The sequence below is a fragment of the Rutidosis leptorrhynchoides genome, chromosome 6 (genome assembly GCF_046630445.1).
Source record: "Rutidosis leptorrhynchoides isolate AG116_Rl617_1_P2 chromosome 6, CSIRO_AGI_Rlap_v1, whole genome shotgun sequence".
NCBI classification, from domain to species: Eukaryota; Viridiplantae; Streptophyta; class Magnoliopsida; order Asterales; family Asteraceae; genus Rutidosis; species Rutidosis leptorrhynchoides.
Window position 1 is genome coordinate 65,614,880 of NC_092338.1, and position 23,873 is coordinate 65,638,752.

Sequence of the window (23,873 nt, forward strand, 5' to 3'; positions counted from 1 at the left end):
TTGAACGCCGGAAGTAATTACCATTGCCTGATCAGACATTTTAAAATTTAATTAAAGTTGAATCTGATCCTAAGTCGGTCGACTGTTGGTGACAGTCGGTCGATGAACAGCTACAGTCGGTCGATGAACAGATACAGTCGGTCGATTGTCAATGGTTAATTGGTCAAAGTTCTGTTTACATTTAGTAAACTGGTAGTACTTTTTTCAATCGGTCGATGTTCCTTCAATCAGTCGGTTTAGATCTTAAGTCGGTCGGTTTACAACTTAAGTCGGTCGGTTTAGTATATGTCGGTCGGTTTACAGACAATCGGTCGAACTGATGACAATCGGTCGAAATACACGAAAATCGGTCGATTGTCTCCTAAGTCGGTCGACTGTACTTTCTTTCAGAGCTAGAATAAAAAAAAACAGGTTTTTGACTTCTAAACGATTTCAAGCTCAATTTTTGAACTAAAACTACTGACCAACACCTTAAGCAACTAAGAATGACTTCTGTAAACACTCTAAAGCAATTAAAACCAAAGGTTTAACGTAAAAGTATACAAAATTCAATCCAAAACCAATTTTTGACCCAAAAATATACCAAGAATTCGTTTAAAACAATTGATTCAGCAAGCCAAAGCTCTGATACCACTTTGTAGACGCTAAGAGAGGATCTTAGAATCAACCTAACACGATCTAGAGGCGAAATAACACTAGAAAGAGCTTAAACGAATATCTATGAGTTTTCGGGTTCGTACAAGTCAAACCAAGACTAGATCTTGATAAACACGAAGCCTAGACTGACATTCTGTGGTATTTGGACATGAAGATTGAGAGAGACTCGACCAAGAACTGTTTTCGTGTGTGTGTAATGTGCAGAGTTGTTAACCGAAATTAATGAAGATTAATTAGGCTTAAATACTTCAGTTCCTATGTCGGTCGACAGTGGATGACAGTCGGTCGACTGACCATGTCAGTCGGCCGACTGTCGAATAATATTACGAATTATATTTAAACGTTTACAAATATAAAATAACACATCGACAATCAACGTTTAATAATATTACAGGTTACAACATGATCGAATAAAACGTTAAAGTTCATGGAACTAGAGATTACAAAATATGCACTAACAACATCCATCTTAGATTGTTTGATACTGAAAATGAAGCTGCAAGGTTTGTACCCAATCTAATTTTGATTTGTTTATTTTACATTTCATGGTATATTTGTTGGGTTTTTTTTGTGTGTTAGACCTCATTCACTTAATGACATACCATTTTATGAATAAATGACAGATCTTGATAGGAAAAAGATCCAATGGTTTACTACACAACAACCAAAGCAAGTCATGTCTCAATATGCAGTTTACAAGATTATTTTTAATTACATTAAAATAAGTTACAGGTGTTTTGCATAAAAATAAGAATTTATGATCGAGATATTCATTTCTTTTGATAAATCTTCAATATGTAAGGCGTTAAAGTCTACTACCCCTCAAGGTATGTCACACTAAACTAAATCACATTAACCATTATATGAAATATTATATTTTTTGGTATGGAATAGGTCGTGATTGAATGGTTATCAACAGATTAATAGCTCGGATGTGACAACATATTTTAGGATGGTTGTGAACCGAGAAAATGTTGCAAATTCTGCTATATTAATCTAGCCTTCTTTAATATATTATTCTTTTACTTTTGGAGCAGAAGTTGTTCTCTAGATATGGCCTCAATTGCGACTGACATGATTCTGATGACAGGATTCATTTTCGCACCCGTTGTACTTCATGGAATCATGGATCTACTACGTCTCACTGTCTCAGTGGCGAGATGCTGACTACCAGAATGAGCCTGAACACAAAATACTCTTTTTACCAACAAGAAGTATATAATATATCCATTTGTTTTTCTTTATCTCGATTCCTTTCGTACATATTGTTAAAAGACACAACTTAATGTTTTGCTGCCTCTGCCCTATTTTGGAAGGAGTTGTCAGTTTTGCGGTTATTGGTCATGGGCAAGGATGCAGAGGTTGAAGCTGCAAAGGAAGCCACAGAGAAATATCTCGCTCATATAAAGTAAAATTAAGAGCTTTTGACATACATTAATCATTAATGGTTACAACTACAATTTCAATCGTCCAAGTGGGTAAGTTATTTTATAGATTTGTTTCAGTTTCACCCAAACCAATTTTAGCCCAATTTTAGATTGTTCTGGAACTAATTACGTTTCAGTTACGATTACAATAACTATATGATTTTTTATATGCTCCAGTTTTGTAGACAAAATGATTTAGGTCTTACGTATTACTACGTAGCTATTTACACGTGACCGTTTTTTGTTTTAGCTAATTTTCTTTTGACTTTGGCTGTTTAATATTTTAGAGATAACACTAACTCTAAATTGATAATCAGTTCCATTAATGAGTACATATGTCGACAACCTCTACGTACTGTAGTTGTATTAGTTGCGGATAAGACGCTTATGTTTGGTTAGCTTGAAAAGTACTATTTAACTCACTTGAACTTATTGTAAATTATGGCTTTATTTTTTCAATCAGTTGGTTTTATATAATGACATCACAATAATTATCTCAGTAACTATACTAAATAATATAGTTTAGGAAAATTTATACTGAAACAGATTTATGTCATTCTAGGCATTTGACATTCTTCCTGTTGTGACTAGAAGTTTTGTTTACTTCAATTTGACCCAGTTTAGATAAGTTATATCCCAAATCAACCCATAAAAAATAAGACTAAATTGTCATTTTTATTGTCCGCATTGTTAGCAGGTCGCATGTTGGTTGTGTTTTGTTAAAAGACATGTTGGTTGTGTTTTGTTAGCAGACATGTTGGTTGTGTTTTTAGCAGGCAAGAAGAGAAAACCAAGTAAGTCATGTAGGAAAGAGATCAGTCTAATCAAACATGTCCTATTGGTGTGTTTTATTTGCGAATGAATTTGATGAATGTTCGTTTGGTTGTATGTATGTGATCTTTATATTATTTGAATAAACCTACTCAGTCTGATGTCAAAATCTTCTTTGAATCACTTTGTAGAGAGGTTTATAGTTATCCATACAAAATTATTATAAACATTACCGTGTTTGATTTATAAACTTTAATAGTGTATTATTGCATTTTCATTGTATAGGTTTACCGCTTGAGGTGGTTTGGAGACTATCATCATTTGTCTCACATTGTTTGTTCTGTTGATTATTCTAAGCTTATAGATGTTATGGTACTTTAAATATGCAGTTCATTTATTAAACAAATCTTAGATTTCTGATTCACTTTAAAATTTATTTTTTATTTTTTATAGGCGTTCCTTGCATATTGTCACAGATGTGAAGGCGATATACACTTGCATTTTGATAAAACCGACGAGTAAGGATAGTAAAGGTTAGATAACGGTCATATTCTTTTTCGGAAACTATAGAATTACCAAACTGTATTGGTATTATTAAGGTAATGTAAGTTACTGAAAATGATTAATAGGGTCTTATGCAAGAAAGGCCCGCTTCTAATATAATATGTTTGTCTCGATCTTCTAATCATGCTATTTTCACCTTTTTCCTTTGGTTATACTCCGTAATTGTTACTAACCCAAATGGACATTTTCTTTAGGAAATGGCTAGAAATCTGCTGCTTTATCATATTCCAATTATTGGTTATAGCTACATGGACACATTCTTTTCCTTTAGTTTTATAAAACCCAAATGGACATTTTCAATTATTGATTACAGCTACATGTACAATTCAACTAAGAAGTTTTGTGATATTACAATTACAAGCATAAAAGATTGTTTATGGTTTAGTTTGTTATAGGAATATCGTTGGCCGAATATCGTGACAATTATGCATCTTTACAATTAAAATCAACAAATCGGAGTTCATGTCCCGAAGTTCTTTTTAGATAAGATAATATACATACCTTCCTCATTCTAATGAATAATTTTTCAACTATATTTATTACAGTTTCCTTGATCAGGTACAAAACAATTTAAACATTTTAAATACATTTTAATATCATTTGATCTATACTCAATGTTTAACTTTTATTCATCTATAAGATTATTATTGACAGACAAACCCATTACGTATTTCGACTTAGAAAAAAAGTCAATGACATACAAACTATAATATAAGACAAACATCAATGACGTTACTCACACATCTATTTACATAGATTGGAGTCGTTTAATCACAAATGAGAAGCTATTCCTATATAATGTTTGTTTATTTTGTAAGTAGATATTTTATTTCAATTTGGATTTTTTGTGTTCTAACGGTGTTATATTTGCATATCATCATCATTTCATGTTATTCCTCCTTTAATATAACAAAAGCTTCATAAAAAAATTTCGCGAATTCGCGGGTCTTTGACTAGTATAAAACCAAATGAGTATCAATTACTATAAAACCATTATTTGTAATTTCATTAGTTAAACAGATACATAGTACTCCGTATAATCTTTAATTGTGGATTTAATTTATATATATATAATTAATTAATTTTTATAACATCATCAAGATGCCTTCTAATTTTTTCTATTTATTTTTAATATTTTTTATGCTTAAAAAATAACTAATTATTAGTTACCTTAGATTAGCTTTTAAAGTAGCCAGACAATGAGATGAATAGCTAAGCTTTAGTCCTACATACATGAAAACATTAAATATACGCAGTTCATAAATTGCTCAAATGAAGTTACAGTTATCATTAACTACTCAAATCAAGTTCTAATTACCATAAATTACTCAAAGCCCCCGATATACATATGAATTCGATAATGTCATACTGAAGATATTCATATAAAAATGAATGATTTGAATTAGTTGCACCTACACTAAAATATATAGAAACACCTAATTAGTCAATCAACAGACTATATCATAAAGTTTAGTGATTTATTGTAATATAAGAAAACCCGTATCAGTTTTTGTGGAGAAGGCATGACAAAAGCATAAAAAGAAGAAAATATTTGAGCAAAGAAATAGAAAAGAAACCTGATACGGAAGAAATCGGAGGAAATGAGCGCTTCTTGTTGGATCTGGAACAATAATATTGAAGAAACGTAAAAGCAAAGAGGAACAAAGACGCAAAAGATGGTTTCAGACCCTAAATAAATCATAAATTCCTATTCAGACATAAAAAATTATTTGTATTTTAACAAAATTAGGGTTAAAAATGCTAATATTTATGAATTAAATTAACCATCTGATATAAACGAATACATTTATTCATGATTAAAATTAAGAATTATATTAGATTATCGACTATTGATTAACAAAAAAATACAAAAAAATATTATTCAAATGATAATAATAAAATCTGCTATATCATTCGATAACATAAAAATCATGTGGAAAGCACAAAAAAGAACTTGATATTGTTATCAAATTGCAAGGGATGGAAGAGTGCATATTCTTGTTGAGAAGAAGAACAGAAACACGTTGAATAAATTATGTAACAAATGAGCATTTTGTCACAACCCAATAAGTTTGTGGCCCAACCCACTAAGATTATGACCCAATTAAGGGTTTTAACCCAAGAACTTCATGGAAGGCCCAAGAACATCATGGAAGCTCCCTAGAACTTTCCCATGAGTTCTTCCATGGAATGGTATGGAATGTTCATGGAAATATCTATCTCCATGTATATACTTGAAGTTTCTAGTACTTAGATCCTAACCATTGATTTAGATTAATCTTAGCCATCCATTTTGTGTTAGAAGTAGTATAAATAGGGGTGGTCTCATTTGGCACACCACACCTCAAATCTCAAACATTCTCTCTTGTAAAGCATTCTCAAGCAATATAAGTATTTTCTTCAATTCCACTTGTTCTATAATATTTTCTCTTTTGGTTACTTGAATCATTATAAGGTCCGAGTAAGGCTGACTTAGTAGAGACTAAGTGCCGCACGTGAGCTTATTGAGATAAGTCCGTGACATTTGGTATCAAGAGCAAGGTCGATTCAAGGAGATGGCAACCGAGACCGAGAAGAATGTGAGCGCAACAAGTGGTGTGATGGGTGATGAGACTCGTGGTCGGGTAGAGACTCGACAAGGAGCCAAGAAGAACCGAGGTATGTCCAAAGACTTTGTCGCAAACTTGGACAAGAGGATCATGGATGTAGAGACATCCATGGACGACGTGAAAGCAAAGGTCGAAGACGTCCACCAACGTTTGGATGGTTTGGACGGGGACTTTGACGAATTGAAAGATGATTGCAAGAGTGCAATCAACGTGCTAGACGTTGACATGCGACGTGAGATCCATGACTTAAGGGGTATGCTCATGGGTGAGATTACGAGGCGAAATGGAGGGGGAGGTCTCCACTATTCACCAACGCCTCGTGGATTTACAAACCAACATGAACTCTTGTTTGAGATTCATGGCTAGTGGGGGTAGCAACACTGGATGCAATGATCCGAAGGTGGACGTTCCCAAGCCGTCACCGTTCGTGGGGAAGCGGGAAGCCCGATCGGTTGATGATTTTATATGGGAGATGGAACAATACTTGGAGGGAGTCAACATAGTGGATGATGCAATGAAGATCAAGACGGCAACCCGTTACCTGAAGGATACCGCAGCGTTATGGTGGCGTCGTCGATATGGAGATATCGAGAAAGGTACGGTTACTATTGATACTTGGGATGATTTCCTTACTGAACTTAAGAATCAATTCTACCCCAAGAATGCTCAAAAGGATGCGATGAGTCGTCTACGTAAATTACATCATTCCGGGACGATTCGGGAGTATATTAAAGAATTCACGAACCTTAGCCTGGAGGTCCCAAATATTCCCGATGATATTCTCCTCTTCTATTTTCTCGATGGTTTGCAACCTTGGGCTAAAACGGAGTTGGAGAGACGAGGAGTCCAAGACCTTGCCACCGCAATTGCTCAAGCGGAGGCACTAGTCGACCATGCTAATAGGAAAGATTCGTTCAAGTCAAAAGATAAGAAGGTGAGCCATGAGAAAGGTGGGGGAGATAAGCCCGCCCAATCAAGGAATGATAATACACGTAAGCCACCAACCGGGAATAACAAGAGCATAAAAACTTCTTACAAGAATGATGGATGTTTCATATGTGATGGACCGCATAGAGCCCGAGATTGTCCGAAGAAAGCTAGCCTTCATGCTATGGAAGCTCAAAAGGCGGGTTGTCAGGATGAGGAGCGGTGCATAGGATCAATGCATATCCTCAACGCAATCAAGGCCAAGACGGAGATACCCAAGGTAGTGGCTAAAGGACTCCAATTCGTAGATATTAACATTTGTGGAGATCGGGTACGAGCTTTGGTGGATACGGGAGCAACTCATAACTTTATCTCCACCGATGAAGCCAAAAGGCTAGGACTTAAGGAAACAAAAGAGAGTGGCATGATGAAGACGGTGAACACGAGTGCCAGACCGATTAGTGGGGTGGCTAAAGACGTATATGTGAAGATTGGAGAATGGGAAGGAATGATTGATCTCTCAGTCGTGCCTATGGACGACTTCAAGTTAGTACTTGGGATGGAGTTCCTAGATAAGGTACGCGGTTTTCCTATGCCGTTTGCTAATTCACTGTGTATCTTGGATGGTGAGAAGACTTGTATGGTGTCAACCGAACGTGGAAGCAAGAGTGCATCCAAGTCACTTTCGGCCATGCAATTCAAGAAGGGGTACAACAAGAATGAGACATGCTATTTAGCGGTAGCAAAGCAAGAGACGGTCGAAGATAAGGGAAAACTAGAGGTACCCAAGGAGATTGAGAAGGTCCTCGATGAGTTCAAGGATGTCATGCCCAAGGAGTTACCAAAGAAGTTACCACCTAGGAGGGAGGTTGACCATGCGATCGAGTTGGAGCCGGGATCAAAACCACCTTCCAAAGCCCCATACCGAATGCCACCACCCGAGTTAGAGGAGTTGCGAAGACAACTCAAGGAGTTGCTGGATGCGGGATACATCCGACCGTCAAAATCCCCGTATGGTGCTCCGGTGCTATTTCAAAGAAAGAAGGATGGGTCCTTGCGGATGTGTATAGATTACCGGGCACTCAACAAGGTAACTATCAAGAACAAATACCCAATCCCACTTATTGCTGATTTGTTCGATCAACTTAGGAAGGCGAGATACTTCTCCAAGTTAGACTTGAGATCGGGATATTATCAAGTCCGAATTGCCGAAGGAGATGAGGCTAAGACCACATGCGTGACGAGGTATGGCGCTTATGAATTCCTAGTCATGCCCTTTGGTTTAACCAATGCCCCTGCCACATTTTGTACTTTGATGAACAAATTATTCCACCCGTTCCTCGACAAGTTTGTCGTGGTGTACCTGGATGACATAGTCGTGTATAGCGATACCATGAAAGATCATGTGAGGCACTTGAAGCAAGTATTCCAAGTACTAAGGGACAACGAGTTGTATGTGAAGCTAGAGAAATGTTCATTCGGATTAGAGGAGGTGGATTTCTTGGACATCGAATTAAAAATGGGAAGTTACTCATGGACGGGGCTAAGGTCAAGGCAATTCAAGAGTGGGAGGCACCAATGAAGGTGACTGATTTACGATCTTTTCTTGGTTTAGTAAACTACTATCGTCGTTTTATCAAGGGATACTCGGCGAAAGCGGCTCCATTGACAGAATTGTTAAAGAAGAACAAAGCTTGGTTGTGGGATGAGAAATGTCAAGCAGCATTCGAAGAGTTGAAAGGAGCGGTCATGGAAGAACCGGTGTTGAGACTTCCGGATGTGACCATTCCGTTCGAGTTACACACAGACGCATCGGACTTTGCTATTGGAGGAGTTCTAATGCAAGAGGGTCACCCGATCGCATTCGAAAGCCGGAAACTTAACGAGGCGGAAAGGAAGTACACTGTGCAGGAGAAGGAGATGACGGCGGTGGTTCATTGTTTGAGGACATGGAGGCATTATGTGATGACCCAGAAATTTCGACTAAATTTAAACTTAATCTTTGTATGATTAACATTCCGACACGATAAGCAAAGTCTGTAAAACTGAATCTCAAAATTTTTGAATTACTTTTATATATTTAAATACCTTCGGTTGTTTTCGACGATTCGCGAACAATTATATGTAAAAAGATACATATATACTATAACATGAAAAGGTAACAATGTATTAATTGTTTGATACCGTACATTAAACTTATTGGTTTAAATATCTATTTTAATGTATATGATAAATTTAAATATTTATTATTAAAATTTATTTATAAATAACGTCCAATGTGTATTTAAAAACTGATTTATGTATATTAAAAAGATATATACATATATATAATAAACGATAGTAACATTCGTTTATTGATTCAATTGATATTTAGATAAGTTAACTAAAGCGTTTAAGATGAACCAGTTAAACACTAATTTGCTACAGTGTTTTCAAATTGCCACATTACTCAAAATGCTACAGTGTTTTCGAAAATCACTATTTGCTACAGTGAAATTGACTTTGCTACAGTGAATTGCTACAGTAAAATTTGACTTTGCTACAGTAACTTTGCTACAGTAAAACACTATTTTAAAATGTATTTTTAGCAAATAACGAGATGATGATTTATAGAAGTAAATGACCAAAATACTCGAAAGTTTAAGATATACTATGAGTGGTATAGTTTATGGATAACTTAAGGCTATATTTTGACAAAGGTACGTGTCACGAAACGTAAAATGCAAGTTTTCTCAGCGTACGAAAGGACATTCGAAAAACCAGAACCGGGACATAAGTCGAGTGATGACGTACGACTTATCGGAACAAAAATTACAAGTCAACTATGCACGTGAATTTAATATAATATATAATTAATTATTTAAATTATATATATTATATTAATATTTAATTATGTCGACGAGCTAAATTACAAATCAATGTGAGCTGTCCCTGGTCCTCATGCGAGTCGCATGGCCAGAAGGCCATTTCCATGCGAGTCGCATGACTCCAGATTTCAGGCCAAGTGCTATAAATTCTCGAGTTTTGGCCAGATAAATCACACACACATATATATTATTTTTACTCCGTATTTATTTATTTTATTATTATTATTATTATTATTATTAATAATAATAAGATTATTATTAATCTTATTATTTTTATTATTAGTGTTATTATTTTTGCGATACAAAAATAATAATGTACATAAAATATTACGACGGAGTGCTGTCCAAGTATTTTTCAAAATGAGTTTTCGAGCAAGCTAGAGCTAAGGAAATTATGGGTTATTGACAAGGAGGTTATGGGTAATGTTCGGGGGTATTTTTTTGTGAATCAAACCTCGTGTTTATCATCTCCGATGCGTCTACGTGCTTTCCTGCAATATTGTATATCAATATTAAACAGTGAGTTTCATATGATCCCTTTTACTCTCTACATTTTTGGGCTGAGAATACATGCAAATGCTTTATTAACCGATATACAATATTTATATGCGTGAGTTTCATTTGCTCCCTTTTTAATTGCTTTTGCAATCTATATTTTTGGGCTGAGAATACATGCACTTTATTTTAAACGCAATGGATACAAGTACATACTAAATTCTACACTGAGTTTGAACCGAAAATCCCTTAGCTTTGGTAACTAGTAACTGCCAGTTATAAGAACTGGTGGGCGCGAGTAGTAGTATATGGATCCATAGGGCTTGATATCCCCGTCCGAGCTAGAGCACTAGCCTTTTAACGGACGTATGCTATTTGAGAAGCGTACACGTTGGTTTGCGTGTATTATTAAGATGATTATACAAAGGGTACAAATTATATAAGCATTAAAGTTTAGTTACCAGGGTGCTCAATTTTGTAGAACCGATTGATAAACGTTTCGGATGAAACAACTGAAATCTTGTGATCCACCTTTTATGTAAAACCGATTGATAAACGTTTCGGATGAAACAACTGAAATCTTGTGATCCACCTTTTATGTAAAACCTATTGATAAACGTTTCGGATGAAACAACTGAAATCTTGTGATCCACCTTTTATGTAAAACCTATTGATAAACGTTTCGGATGAAACAACTGAAATCTTGTGATCCACCTTTTATGTAAAACCTATTGATAAACGTTTCGGATGAAATAACTGAAATCTTGTGATCCACCTTTTATGTAAAACCTATTGATAAACGTTTCGGATGAAACAACTGAAATCTTGTGATCCACCTTTTATGTAAAACCTATTGATAAACGTTTCGGATGAAACAACTGAAATCTTGTGATCCACCTTTTATGTAAAACCTATTGATAAACGTTTCGGATGAAATAACTGAAATCTTGTGATCCACCTTTTATGTAAAACCTATTGATAAACGTTTTGAATAAAACAACTGAACTTTTGTAAATCCACATTGATATACGGATTATGTGTAATATTAAAACTATGAACTCACCAACCTTTGTGTTGACACTTGAAGCATGTTTATTCTCAGGTTTCTAGAAGTCTTCCGCTGTTTGCTTATATATTAGACAAGCTATGTGCATGGAGTCATACATGGCATATTTTTCAAGGAAACGTTGCATTCACCAAATCATCACCATGTATCTTATTTTGACTGTACTGTCAACGGAAGTACTATTGTAAACTATTATTTACAGTGATTGTCTATATGTAGAAATCATCAGATGTTAAAAACCTTTGATTTAAATATTCATTTATGGTGTGCCTTTTCAAAAGAATGCAATGTTTACAAAACGTATCATATAGAGGTCAAATACCTCGCAATGAAATCAATGAATGACGTATTGTCCATATGGATTTGGAGCGATCGTCACACATTATCTTTTGGGATCAAGGTTCGTGATCAAGACGGATAATGTGGCAACGAGTTATTTTCAAACCCAAAAGAAGTTGAGTCCCAAACAAGCTCGTTGGCAAGACTTCCTAGCCGAATTTGACTATGTGTTGGAGTATAAGTCTGGGAAAGCCAATGTGGTAGCTGATGCCCTAAGTCGTAAGGTGGAGTTTGCAGCGATCACAAAACCACAATTCTTCCTTCAAGATCGTATAAAGGAGGGATTAGAGCATGATCCTATAGCCAAAAACCTTGTTGGATTGGCTCGAGATGGGAAAACGCGAAGGTTTTGGCTCAAGGGTGATCTATTATTCACCAAAGGAGACCGGTTATATGTGCCTAAGTGGGGTGATCTTAGACGGACAATCTTGAAGGAGTGTCATGATTCAAAGTGGGCTGGTCATCCAGGTATCAAGAGGACAATGGCATTAGTAGAAGGCACTTATTATTGGCCAAGGATGGAAGACGACGTAGAGACGTACGTGCGAACATGCCTAATATGCCAACAAGATAAGATAGAGCAACGCCAACCAGGAGGACTATTACAGCCGCTACCTACACCGAAAGGACCATGGGAGAGTGTTTCCATGGACTTCATTACTTGCTTACCTAAGTCGGAAGGGTGTGGGAGTATTATAGTCGTGGTAGACCGGTTTTCTAAGTATGGTACCTTCATAGCCGCATCATCCGAAGTTACCGCGGATGAAACCGCAAAACTATTTTTCAAGAATGTGGTGAAGTATTGGGGGATACCGCATGTGATAGTAAGTGATCGAGATCCGAGGTTCACAGGGCGTTTTTGGACGGAGTTGTTCAAGATCATGGGGACGGACTTGAATTTCTCCACGAGTTTTCATCCCCAAACAGACGGACAGACGGAAAGGGTGAATGCACTATTGGAGCTCTATCTTCGACACTATGTAAGTGCAAATCAACATGATTGGGCTAAGCTTCTTGATATTGCTCAGTTCTCTTATAACATGCAAAGGAGTGAGTCCACGGGGAAGAGTCCTTTTGAGTTGGTGACAGGACGCCAACCATTGACCCCGAATGCTTTGGCCGCTTCATATGATGGAAGCAGCCCAGCCGCTTATAGAACGATGAAGGAGTGGCACGAACAAGCCGACTTGGCGCGAGCATCACTAGATAAGGCGGCCAAGAAAATGAAGAAATGGGCGGATGAGAAAAGACGACATGTTGAGTTCAAAGTTGGGGACCAAGTGATGGTGAAGCTTTTACCTCAACAATTCAAAACATTTAGGAAGGTGCACAAAGGATTAATCCGGAGATATGAAGGCCCATTCCCGGTAATTGGACGTGTTGGGAATGTATCTTATCGAGTTCAACTACCGCCCAAATTAAAGATTCATCCAGTCTTCCACGTAAGTTTTCTAAAACCTTATCATGGGGACGAGGAAGACCCAGAACGAGGAGTTTCCAAACGAGCACCAATGGCAGTTGCGACTTCGTTCGATCGTGAAGTGGAAGATATCTTGTTGCATCGAACGGTACGGAGACGAGGTGTGCCGAGCTATAGAGAATACCTGGTTAAGTGGCGTAACTTGCCCGATAGTGAAGCAAGCTGGGAAGCCGAAGACTTATTGTGGCAGTTCACAGACAAAATCAAGAAGTATCACGAGGATCACACGACGAGGACGTCGCGAGCTTAGGTGGGGGAGAATGTCACAACCCAATAAGTTTGTGGCCCAACCCACTAAGATTATGACCCAATTAAGGGTTTTAACCCAAGAACTTCATGGAAGGCCCAAGAACATCATGGAAGCTCCCTAGAACTTTCCCATGAGTTCTTCCATGGAATGGTATGGAATGTTCATGGAAATATCTATCTCCATGTATATACTTGAAGTTTCTAGTACTTAGATCCTAACCATTGATTTAGATTAATCTTAGCCATCCATTTTGTGTTAGAAGTAGTATAAATAGGGGTGGTCTCATTTGGCACACCACACCTCAAATCTCAAACATTCTCTCTTGTAAAGCATTCTCAAGCAATATAAGTATTTTCTTCAATTCCACTTGTTCTATAATATTTTCTCTTTTGGTTACTTGAATCATTATAAGGTCCGAGTAAGGCTGACTTAGTAGAGACTAAGTGCCGCACGTGAGCTTATTGAGATAAGTCCGTGACAATTTGATATGTATTAATTTAATAAGGTGATTTTATTACTATATTAGAGTTTATATTTCGTAGTTTAGTATTTGATTTATGCCAGCCTTTTTTTTTTATTTATCTTTTTTATTTATGACATGGATAATTAGTGTTGTGGATTTAGTTTTTATATATAAAATTAAATAGTTTTTATGACATCATCAAAATCAAGATGCCTTCTAATTTTTTCACTTTTTTTTTTTTTTGATTTTTTTTATGCTCAAAAATTGCCTAATTATTACATCATTATTTTAGCATTTTAATATAAACTATAGATTTATTATTATTTTTAAATCAAAGCTACTCAAATTACACGAATTTTTTCACAAAAGATTTACAAATCTCCACCCCTTGACTTGTTAGATGTGAAGTAGGTTTAATCAAAGAAATTGAGATTAAGTGTGTCATAACGTGAGAAATTCAATCGAGAATTTGGCTTTGCTTGTGAAAAGTACATGTCACATATGGTGACATAATCTCACCAAATGTGAGGTTAACTCACGTCCAAGAATTCTAGTTTAATTTGAACATCCATAATTGATACATGATTTGGACTACATATACGATTTGCATTCCCGGTTCTTTTTCCCTATAAATAATATCATGTAACTCACAAATTATGTGCATAAAATTCTGGTTTGCACCCGTGGAGTAAACCATTCTCCGCATTTTGGAATTGGAATATAATCACGTAAAATTCAAGCGTCGTTTTTATGTTTTTATTAATCGTTCTTATTTTAGCTACTTCGTTTATCGTTTGTGAGTGATTGATTGGTATAAATCACTCATCTTGTTAGGTCCAATAATCCTAACAAGTGGTATCAGAGCTATAGACTACGAGGTCGGGCACGATGGCGATTTGGATGCAAAAAACGAGTTTTGGCGATTTTGATGTTCATGCGCAGCTTCAGAAGAAAATTCATATCGGGTTCCTTAACCGTAGGACCGACTTTGATTTTTGGCTGTGGATATAAGATATACTGATCTACACGTGGTAAACATTTGAGGCTGATCAGGCATTTGGATTTTGAGATATAAATTTTAGAATTTGCGTAGTTTCAAGATGAACTTTTCGGGTTTGATGACGCAAGTGCGAGACGGTTTTGTCTCGAAACCTTTGATACGAGCTGTGTTTTCGGGGATGTGGGTTTGTTATGGGAGCTCATGAGGTTGTTTTTCTCTCGAATTAGAGCAGTTGGATAACGAACAAGATGCATCGTAATAGTGTTGTGTTTCCGCCTACCGTGAAGAAGAACGAACTATTCGACTCTACTAGAATTTTTTCTTTTAATTGAATTAATTGTAGAAGTAAATGTAATTCTCGGTGGGATCTTTGGCTAATAAAGCCATTGTTAAAACGTTGTTAAAAAGGTATATTGCTGGTCCAAGAAGAGATCGGTCGAAATAACCAACCCAAACAAAATACTCTATCACGTGACACGCCACACAAATCCTAGCTAGCTAAACCTGAGCGGACAACCCTAAAGCCCAACATTTGAGTCAAATAGTCCATCAGTCCTTTCAATTTCACTTTACCTTGTAAAATTATTTACTGTATTTTTTATTTTTATAAATATAAATATTTTTCAAAATATTTTCTTTTGAAGTGGTGAAATATTTGGGCACTAATTTAGGGTGTTTGCACAATAAAAAGAAAATGGATTATGAAGCTGGGTTTTTTGAAGCTATTTTGTCGGCTCAAAGATTTATGTCTTGCTTTCTTACAATGGTATATAGATACAAATATATCTGTCTAATCTTTGCTATTGCTGTTTTTTATTTTACTTTTTTTTTTGTGTAAACATCTGGTAGTGACTTGCTTTTAGTTTTATACTCCGTATGTTCTAACACAATTGGCGGTTTTAGTAATATACTTATATAGTCATATGTACTCCAATTCGGTATAATATGCTCTGTGCACATAATGTTATGTTATTTTTTAATTTATATAAGAGTTATGAGTTATGTGAATATGATTAGATGCACACAAGGTGTTCGATGTTTTGTTGAATTTGGACTCATGATATCTGATATACTTGTAGTGGCTAAGAAATCAGGATTTGTTTAGGTATACTTGCAGTTATATGCAAAAAGACCTTTGATTTTGTCCGAGTATGCTTGATTTTGTAAGACCTGAATGTCTAGCTTTCAACACCTATGTGACTATTTGCTCTTATGCTTCAAACATGGTGTTATTTCCGTCCTTTATTTTTATATTGCTTTTTGTAAATACACGTAGTTTGAGTATACCGTAAATCTGATTTTATGTTACAAGTTATGCAGATATATTTAACATCAAGAATTTGGTATCATCTAACCATAGCAAGTAATTATATGGCAACTTGACAAGTCAACTGGAACTCGTTTTAATGCTAAATTCTTAGATTGCTTCATGTCTTGCTTGAATGCCACTCTGCATCTTTGTTAGTTAAGCTGATAGTTGCGTATACTTATCAAACTTTGATCCTAACATCAAGTGAGTATGTGCTTGCAGGAAGAGTTTTGGCTGAAGGACACAGATACATTACCAAAATCGACTGCAAATGATCAAAGGTAGATTTGTTTCTTACATGGTGGCTTTAAAAAATTGAAGTGTAGTTTAAAGTTTAAACTGAAATATATGATGAAACTATTGTAGGTTTTCTTTTGCTGAGCTTCACAAGAGGGAGAAAACTGAATATGAAGCAAAAGATGGTAGTGATACAGAGGATGATGATGAAGATGATGAGGATGTGGAGGAACCTGATGATGATGATGATGCAGGAGACGAGGATTTTTCAGGTGAAGAAGGAGACGATGATGAGGAAGGAGACCCTGATGAGGATCCAGCAACAAACGGTAATCAGGGAAGTGATGATGATGACGGTGACGATGATGATGAACAGGATAATGATGATGAAGATGATGAGGATGACGAAGCAGAAGAGGAGGAAGATGATGATGGTGAAGAGCAACAACCATCTGCTAAGAAGAGAAAGTAAAGTGTGGTTAGTTTGGTAGATTAGATATTGGGGAATGTCTAATTATCTATTGAGTATGTTGTAGGAATTTGAACATCAGTTTAGCTTTGACTTGTGTCATTTGTGGAGTATTAAAATCTTTGTTTAGAACAGTATTGTTTTGGAAATCTTTGACTTGTCTTTTTCAATACGAATTCAATTCCAAAAACATAACAAATCCATAACAAATCTTTGACTTGTCTTAACAACCCTAGTTCCCACAACCTGACCGTTACCGAGTGTTGTGGGAAGGTTGTAGTCATGTGGCGCCAACAACTTTTTCACGAACTTCGTACCAATAGGCTTTATTTTATTGTATTTCAACAAGACCAGAAACAACTTCAATTTTGGCCTCAAAACCCGACTCACTTTAGGTATACCTCTTCGAGTTACCCAACTGTGATGTATGTCTTCCATTTATCATCTACTATTGTCCGTAATATTAAAACGGCTATTATCATCATATCTTATACTGTAGCAAAGTAGGACATTGGTTAGAAAAGCTTAACGTTGGTTTCGTGTTCATCGCTTTATTATGTAGTTTTACTAATCATTACATTAGTATAGATAAAAATAAAATATATGTCAATCTCAATGAAATGTTATGACTCTGCATTCAAACATACGTGTTTAGTGTTTACAAATTGCGGGTGACTGAGTGAGTACAAGGTGACAAAGTTCACCGTTATATATTGGATATGTATCTCTCACTGTCAAAGTAATTTATACATCCACTGATGTCATTAGTTAAAAACCAAAAAATATTTTCAGTACATTGCGTATTTCACTGATGACCCGTGCTACTACCAACCTATATCAGTCATAATAAAAATAAATAAATATTTCCTCACAACAAGATGTTTATGACACTGCATTAAAAGTTGACCAGCTATCTAAAAAAGGCGGTTGATCTGTTCAAAATTACAAAGATGACCTCGTTTGCAGGGATATCATGTATATCTCATTATCACCTAGCTAGTACATATCTTGATTTGTATAAGAGTTATCACCTACATACACATAATTGATCAATTATGCAAATAAATAAAGAAATGACAATGAACGAGAAGCAAGTTCAAGAAATAGCTGCAGACTGTAAACAACTGCCAGAAAGATATATACGTAGACCGCATCGAGAATATGGTCACGTTGCTACTACTGATGCCACGTCATCTCCCACGACTGTTGCTGCTGACATACCTGTCATTGATTTGAGTCTTTTAACTTCATCTTCGTCTGAGCTCGAAAAGCTTAAATCGGCAGTTATAACTTGGGGCTGCTTTCAGGTCTATTTATTTATTTATTTATTTTATTTATTACACTATCTATCTTCTTTACAATCACTTTGCAACCCAATTAGCTGAGTAATAACCATTTATTTATATTATGTGATTTGTTAATGATATATTTGCCTCTGACGGTTGGTTATTTCGGTTAATTACAAAAAGTGGTGATCATTATTTATATACTTTTGCCTGTGTTTTTGGCGTGTTTGGAATTAGTTAAGGTATCTTATGTCCTTAACGTTCAATAAGTGTCTTGGATTTTTTCAATAACTCTTTTCATATGTACACTGATTACCATAAAAAAATACTCCTTCTAAACATAATTTGAACCTAAACATAATTCCAACATAAACCTATTGCAAGGAACTCAGAGTCTGGCAATAAGATCATCAAGGAGTTACTAGATCATAACATTTCCCTCTTTCAATGAATTTGGAAGCTACACCGTCTTATTCGATCACATACAAAACGACAATGATGGATGCAATCTTAAGGCTTGATCTGGTCCGAAGGAAGAAGAGAGTAACTATTACAAAGATTATTTAACTCTTTCAAGTATATTTCGGGTGAAAGTAAATAATGCTCATTCCACTTTTTATAATTGAGATTAGACCTTTAATAGTGAAGCATGATAGTCTCAAAGCTTGCACCATCACGTCGTAGTGGGGTGATAGATGGTAATTTTGGGTGGCGTGATGATTCCATCACATGAAGGTGATGTAGTTTTTAACCAATCGAAAATTAAATAATTCTATTTATAATTTAATTAAATTAATTAAAATAATAAAATAACTCCATCACACAACCATCACTCCATACCACTACAAACTCTATCAGGCCATCATCATTGCCAAATCACCACTATACCCCATAAAAACACTATAACACACCCATCATGCTCATCACCACTATTATTAAAAGTCTTATATTTAGAAATAAAGTGTGACACATGGCCTGTCTTCAGTGGTTGAAAAACACATTTTAAATTAACTCAGTTCGCTGCTATTTCTTGAACTTGCTTCTTCATTGTTGGACGTTAACTTAACTCACTGTAGATTTGCCTTTTAAGTTGCCACCTACCAATCATATATTTTTTTTTACCAATCATATGGCTAACTGTTTTGCAAGGTTTTAAAAGTCAAAAAGTAAACAGGATGTTTTTTTACCAATCATATGGCTAACTGTTTTGCAAGGTTTTAAAAGTCAAAAAGTAAACATGATGTTATTATTGGTTTGAAGAACAGTCTGCCAGAAAGATATATACGTAAACAGCATGAAGAATACGGTCATGTTGCTACTACTGATGCCACGTCATCTCCCACTACTGCCGCTTGTGACAACCCGGAAATTTTCAACCAAATTTAAACTTTATCTTTATATTATTCCGACACGATAAGCAAAGTTTGTTAAGTTAAATCTCAAGAATTTTAAATTGTGTTCATACATTCATTATAACCTAGACCAAATTCCGATGATTCACAGACCGTTATATATAAATAAATATGTATATATATGTGTATATATATATATATATATATATATATATATATATATATATATATATATATATATATATATTATTACTTGAGAATATTAATAAAGTATTAAACGTATAATACTTTACATGAACGTATTTGTTTCAATATGTTTATCGATGGAATTAGAAGATAATATCAAATGATTGATTTATCAGATACATTGTGATATGATTACGGGTCTATGTTATGAGGTCCACTGTGATTTAAGAAATCTATTCTTTTTGACAACATTCGGAAAATGGTAAAGTGATTTATAAGTAAGAACGTGGAGTGTAAATAACTTAGATGTTGGATATCGAAAAGTTAAGTAACTCGACATTTTTTATTAAAATAATTTCATACATTTATTTAACATTTGAACTTTATCGCATGCTTCAGCAACAGACTGTAATTTAAAAACTTGAAATCTATTATGAATATATATGATTCTACTTTTCTAAAACGTTTTATGATATAACGATTTCCATTATTTTAACCTTTAAACAAAATGATTCTTAAATATATTTAGTTTTGGAAAACAAAATTATCATATTTATTTGATTTAGTTTCAAACGTACAAAAATGTTTTCAGTTTAAAAAGAACATTATTATTAAAACATATATAACTTTTATAAATATCTAGAACCACTTTTGACAACTCATTACTTAACCAGTATGATAAAGATAACGATATTTATATTAAATATATATAACGATTTAAATTAATATTATATATATTTATACGCGTATTATACGTACATAGTTTTATACTTTTACTATACTTAAACTTTACCTTTACTTTATTTTTACTTTACTTTAACTTTAATAATTCACTTTAATAATTCATACTTTAATAATTCACTTTAATAATTCATACTTTAATAATTCACTTTAATAATTCATACTTTAATAATTCACTTTAATAATTCATACTTTAATAATTCACTTTAATAATTCAAAAATCTATTATAAATAGAATTCAATAGGTTTCATTATTTCATAGAAACTTGAAAATATTTTTCTCTAAACTCTCTCAATCGATTTACATATATATATTTACTCTGTATTGTTTCAAGATATTATTAGTATACATAAAATATTGCGACGGAGTGATGTCCGAGTGATTTCGAAATTGTTTTTCGAGCGGGATAGCGCTAAGGAAATTATGGGTTATAGCTATGAAGGTTATGGGTATGGTTTGGGAGTATTGCTCGTGAGTCAAACTAGTGTTTATCATCTCCGTTGCGTCTACGTACCTTTCCTGCAATATTGAATCTCAATATTGATACGTGAGTACTCATAATTTAACTTTTACATACTAATAGTGTATCCCTGACTAGTGCTCGAGTATATAGGATTATGCATGTTTGTACTTTTAATATTGCCTTTAGTTAGGTTATGTTAAATCCTGAATTAGTTATATATGCGACTGAGATAAGGTATAAGATATGCATGTCGTTGGAAAGCTAGAGAAAAATTAAGAACTTTTCATTTACATATCGAATGATTTCGATGAACGGATTTGAAGTTATAGTCCATCGAATTTTTGTATTATTATTAAAAATGATTATTATTATCGTCGTTATTATCGTCGTTCTAGTTTTATCTTATTATTATTATTATTATTATTATTATTATTATTATTATTATTATTATTATTATTATTATTATTATTATTATCATTATTAATATATATATCATTATTTAAAAATGGTTATTGTTATTGTTATTATTATTATTACTATATTATCATTAAGATAATTATTAGTATTATCGTTAATAATATTATAGTAACTATCATTATTAATATTAGTGTAATTAAAACAAATATTTGTAACACCTAATTATTTTGATTACTATTATTATCATTATTATGAACACGATATAAAAGATGATTAAAAGCTATTAAACGAAATGATTAGGAAATAATGAGTAAGAGTATCATGATGAAATTAAAATATTATAAGATATTGATTTAGATAAAATTATGTTTCTTATTATTTTTATCATTACTATTATTATTAAAAGTATCGTTAGTATTAAAACTATCATTTTAACAAAAAATGTTATTTTAATAGAAATGTCATTATTACTATAAAATATCATTATTATTATTATTTTAAATAGAATTATTATTTTAAAGATAATATTAAAAATTATCGTAAATATTAAAGTTATCATAATTAGAATTATCGTTTTATCATAATGTCATCTTAGTAATTATAAATGTTGATATTTTTATAATAATAATTATTATTACAAAATAATACAACTTTTACTTACTATCATTATAGATATTATTTAATCAAATAAATATGTAATACAAACATATTTTACTACGTGTAATAACTTACTTTAATAATACATATCATATTATCTTTATGATATTAAATGAACCCTATAAATTTTATTACTTAATATATATAAAAGTATATTTTATTATATAAATTTAATATAAAGTTTTATTTATTAATAAATAAATTATATTAGTTACTCTAATAAATCTTTTAAAAATATTTAAAAATATAAAATGACGATATTTAAACTATATATTAATCATGTATAGATTTTTGGAAATTATTTTGAGTCAAATTTACTTTTGTTGACTTTTGCATACTAGTCTCGAGCATTAGGATTGTGGTACACTATGACTTGACCTAATTTGTTAGACAAATATTGACCAACACATAAATATATATAATTAATTTAGGTTCGTGAATCCGAGGCCAACCTTGCACTTGCTCAATGACGTTATATGTATTTTTACTACGAAATACAGTATGGTGAGTTTCATTGATCCCCTTTTACTCTTTACATTTTTGGGGCTGAGAATACATGCAAATGCTTTAGTAACTGTTTTACAATAATTATATGTGTGAGTTTCATTGATCCCCTTTTACTCTTTACATTTTTGGGGCTGAGAATACATGCAAATGCTTTAGTAACTGTTTTACAATAATTATATGCGTGAGTTTCATTTGCTCCCTTTTTAAATGCTTTTGCAATATATATTTTTGGGACTGAGAATACATGCGCTGCTTTATAAATGTTTGACGATATAGACACAAGTAATTGAAACTACATTCTATGGTTGAATTATCGAAATCGAATATGCCCCTTTTTATTAAAGTCTGGTAATCTAAGAATTAGGGAACAGACACCCTAATTGACGCGAATCCTAAAGATAGATCTATTGGGCCTAGCAAACCCCATCCAAAGTACCGGATGCTTTAGTACTTCGAAATTTATATCATGTCCGAAGGAGGATCCCGGAATGATAGGGGATATTCTTATATGTATCTAGTTAATGTCGGTTACCAGGTGTTCACCATATGAATGATTATTTTTATCTCTATGCATGGGACGTATATTTATGAGAACTGGAAATGAAATTCTTGTGGTCTATTAAAATGATGGAAATAAATGATTATGATAAACTAATGAACTCACCAACCTTTTGGTTGACACTTTAAAGCATGTTTATTCTCAGGTGTTAAAGAAATCTTCCGCTGTGCATTTGCTCATTTTAAAGATATTACTTGGAGTATTTCATAGCATATTTCGAAGAACGTTGCATTCGAGTCATTGAGTTCATCAAAGATTATTATTAAATCAATTTATAGTTGGATAGTGGATATTATGAAATGGTATGCATGCCTGTCAATTTTCGATGTAAAGAAAGATTATCTTTTAAAAACGAATGCAATGTTTGTAAAATGTATCATATAGAGGTCAAATACCTTGCAATGTAATCAACTATTGTGAATCGTTTATAATGTATATGAACGGGTCCTTTCAGTTGGTATCAGAGCGGTGGTCTTAGCGAACCAGGTCTGCATTAGTGTGTCTAACTGATAAGTCGATAGGATGCATTAGTGAGTTTGGACTTCGACCGTGTCTGCATGTCAAAAGTTTTGCTTATCATTTTGTGTCGAAAATTAACTACTTATCATCCTCAGGAAATTACCTGCTTATCATTTTTAGTCTAAGACACGTCTTGCTGCATTGATTGCATGAATAGTGTATAGACAAAAATTCATATCTTAGCATATCTGCTAAATCATATCTTATCGTATCTGTTACTTTAAACTTTGCCTGACATATCCCGCAAAGTCCTCC

The 23,873-nt window shown here is 33.8% G+C and overlaps 1 protein-coding gene and 1 long non-coding RNA gene across 4 annotated transcripts; both read left to right on the plus strand.

Annotated features, from left to right (window-relative positions):
• Positions 1-1,476: 1,476 nt before the first annotated feature.
• Positions 1,477-3,523, plus strand: LOC139855928 (uncharacterized). 3 transcript variants are annotated; one of them, XR_011761607.1, is made up of 4 exons: positions 1,477-1,871; positions 1,974-2,135; positions 2,779-2,878; positions 3,141-3,523. It is a non-coding gene; the product is annotated as an uncharacterized lncRNA (long non-coding RNA). The 3 variants fall into 3 exon arrangements; XR_011761605.1 differs by having other exon boundaries at positions 2,782-2,878; XR_011761606.1 differs by lacking the exon at positions 2,779-2,878.
• A 12,077-nt stretch (positions 3,524-15,600) lies between these two features.
• On the plus strand, positions 15,601-17,034 carry LOC139851619 (uncharacterized). The gene is made up of 3 exons (XM_071840714.1): positions 15,601-15,681; positions 16,447-16,505; positions 16,591-17,034. Exons 1-3 carry the CDS (start codon positions 15,610-15,612, stop codon positions 16,931-16,933), a joined length of 474 nt encoding a protein of 157 aa, XP_071696815.1. The 5' UTR covers positions 15,601-15,609; the 3' UTR covers positions 16,934-17,034.
• The last annotated feature ends 6,839 nt before the right edge of the window (positions 17,035-23,873 follow it).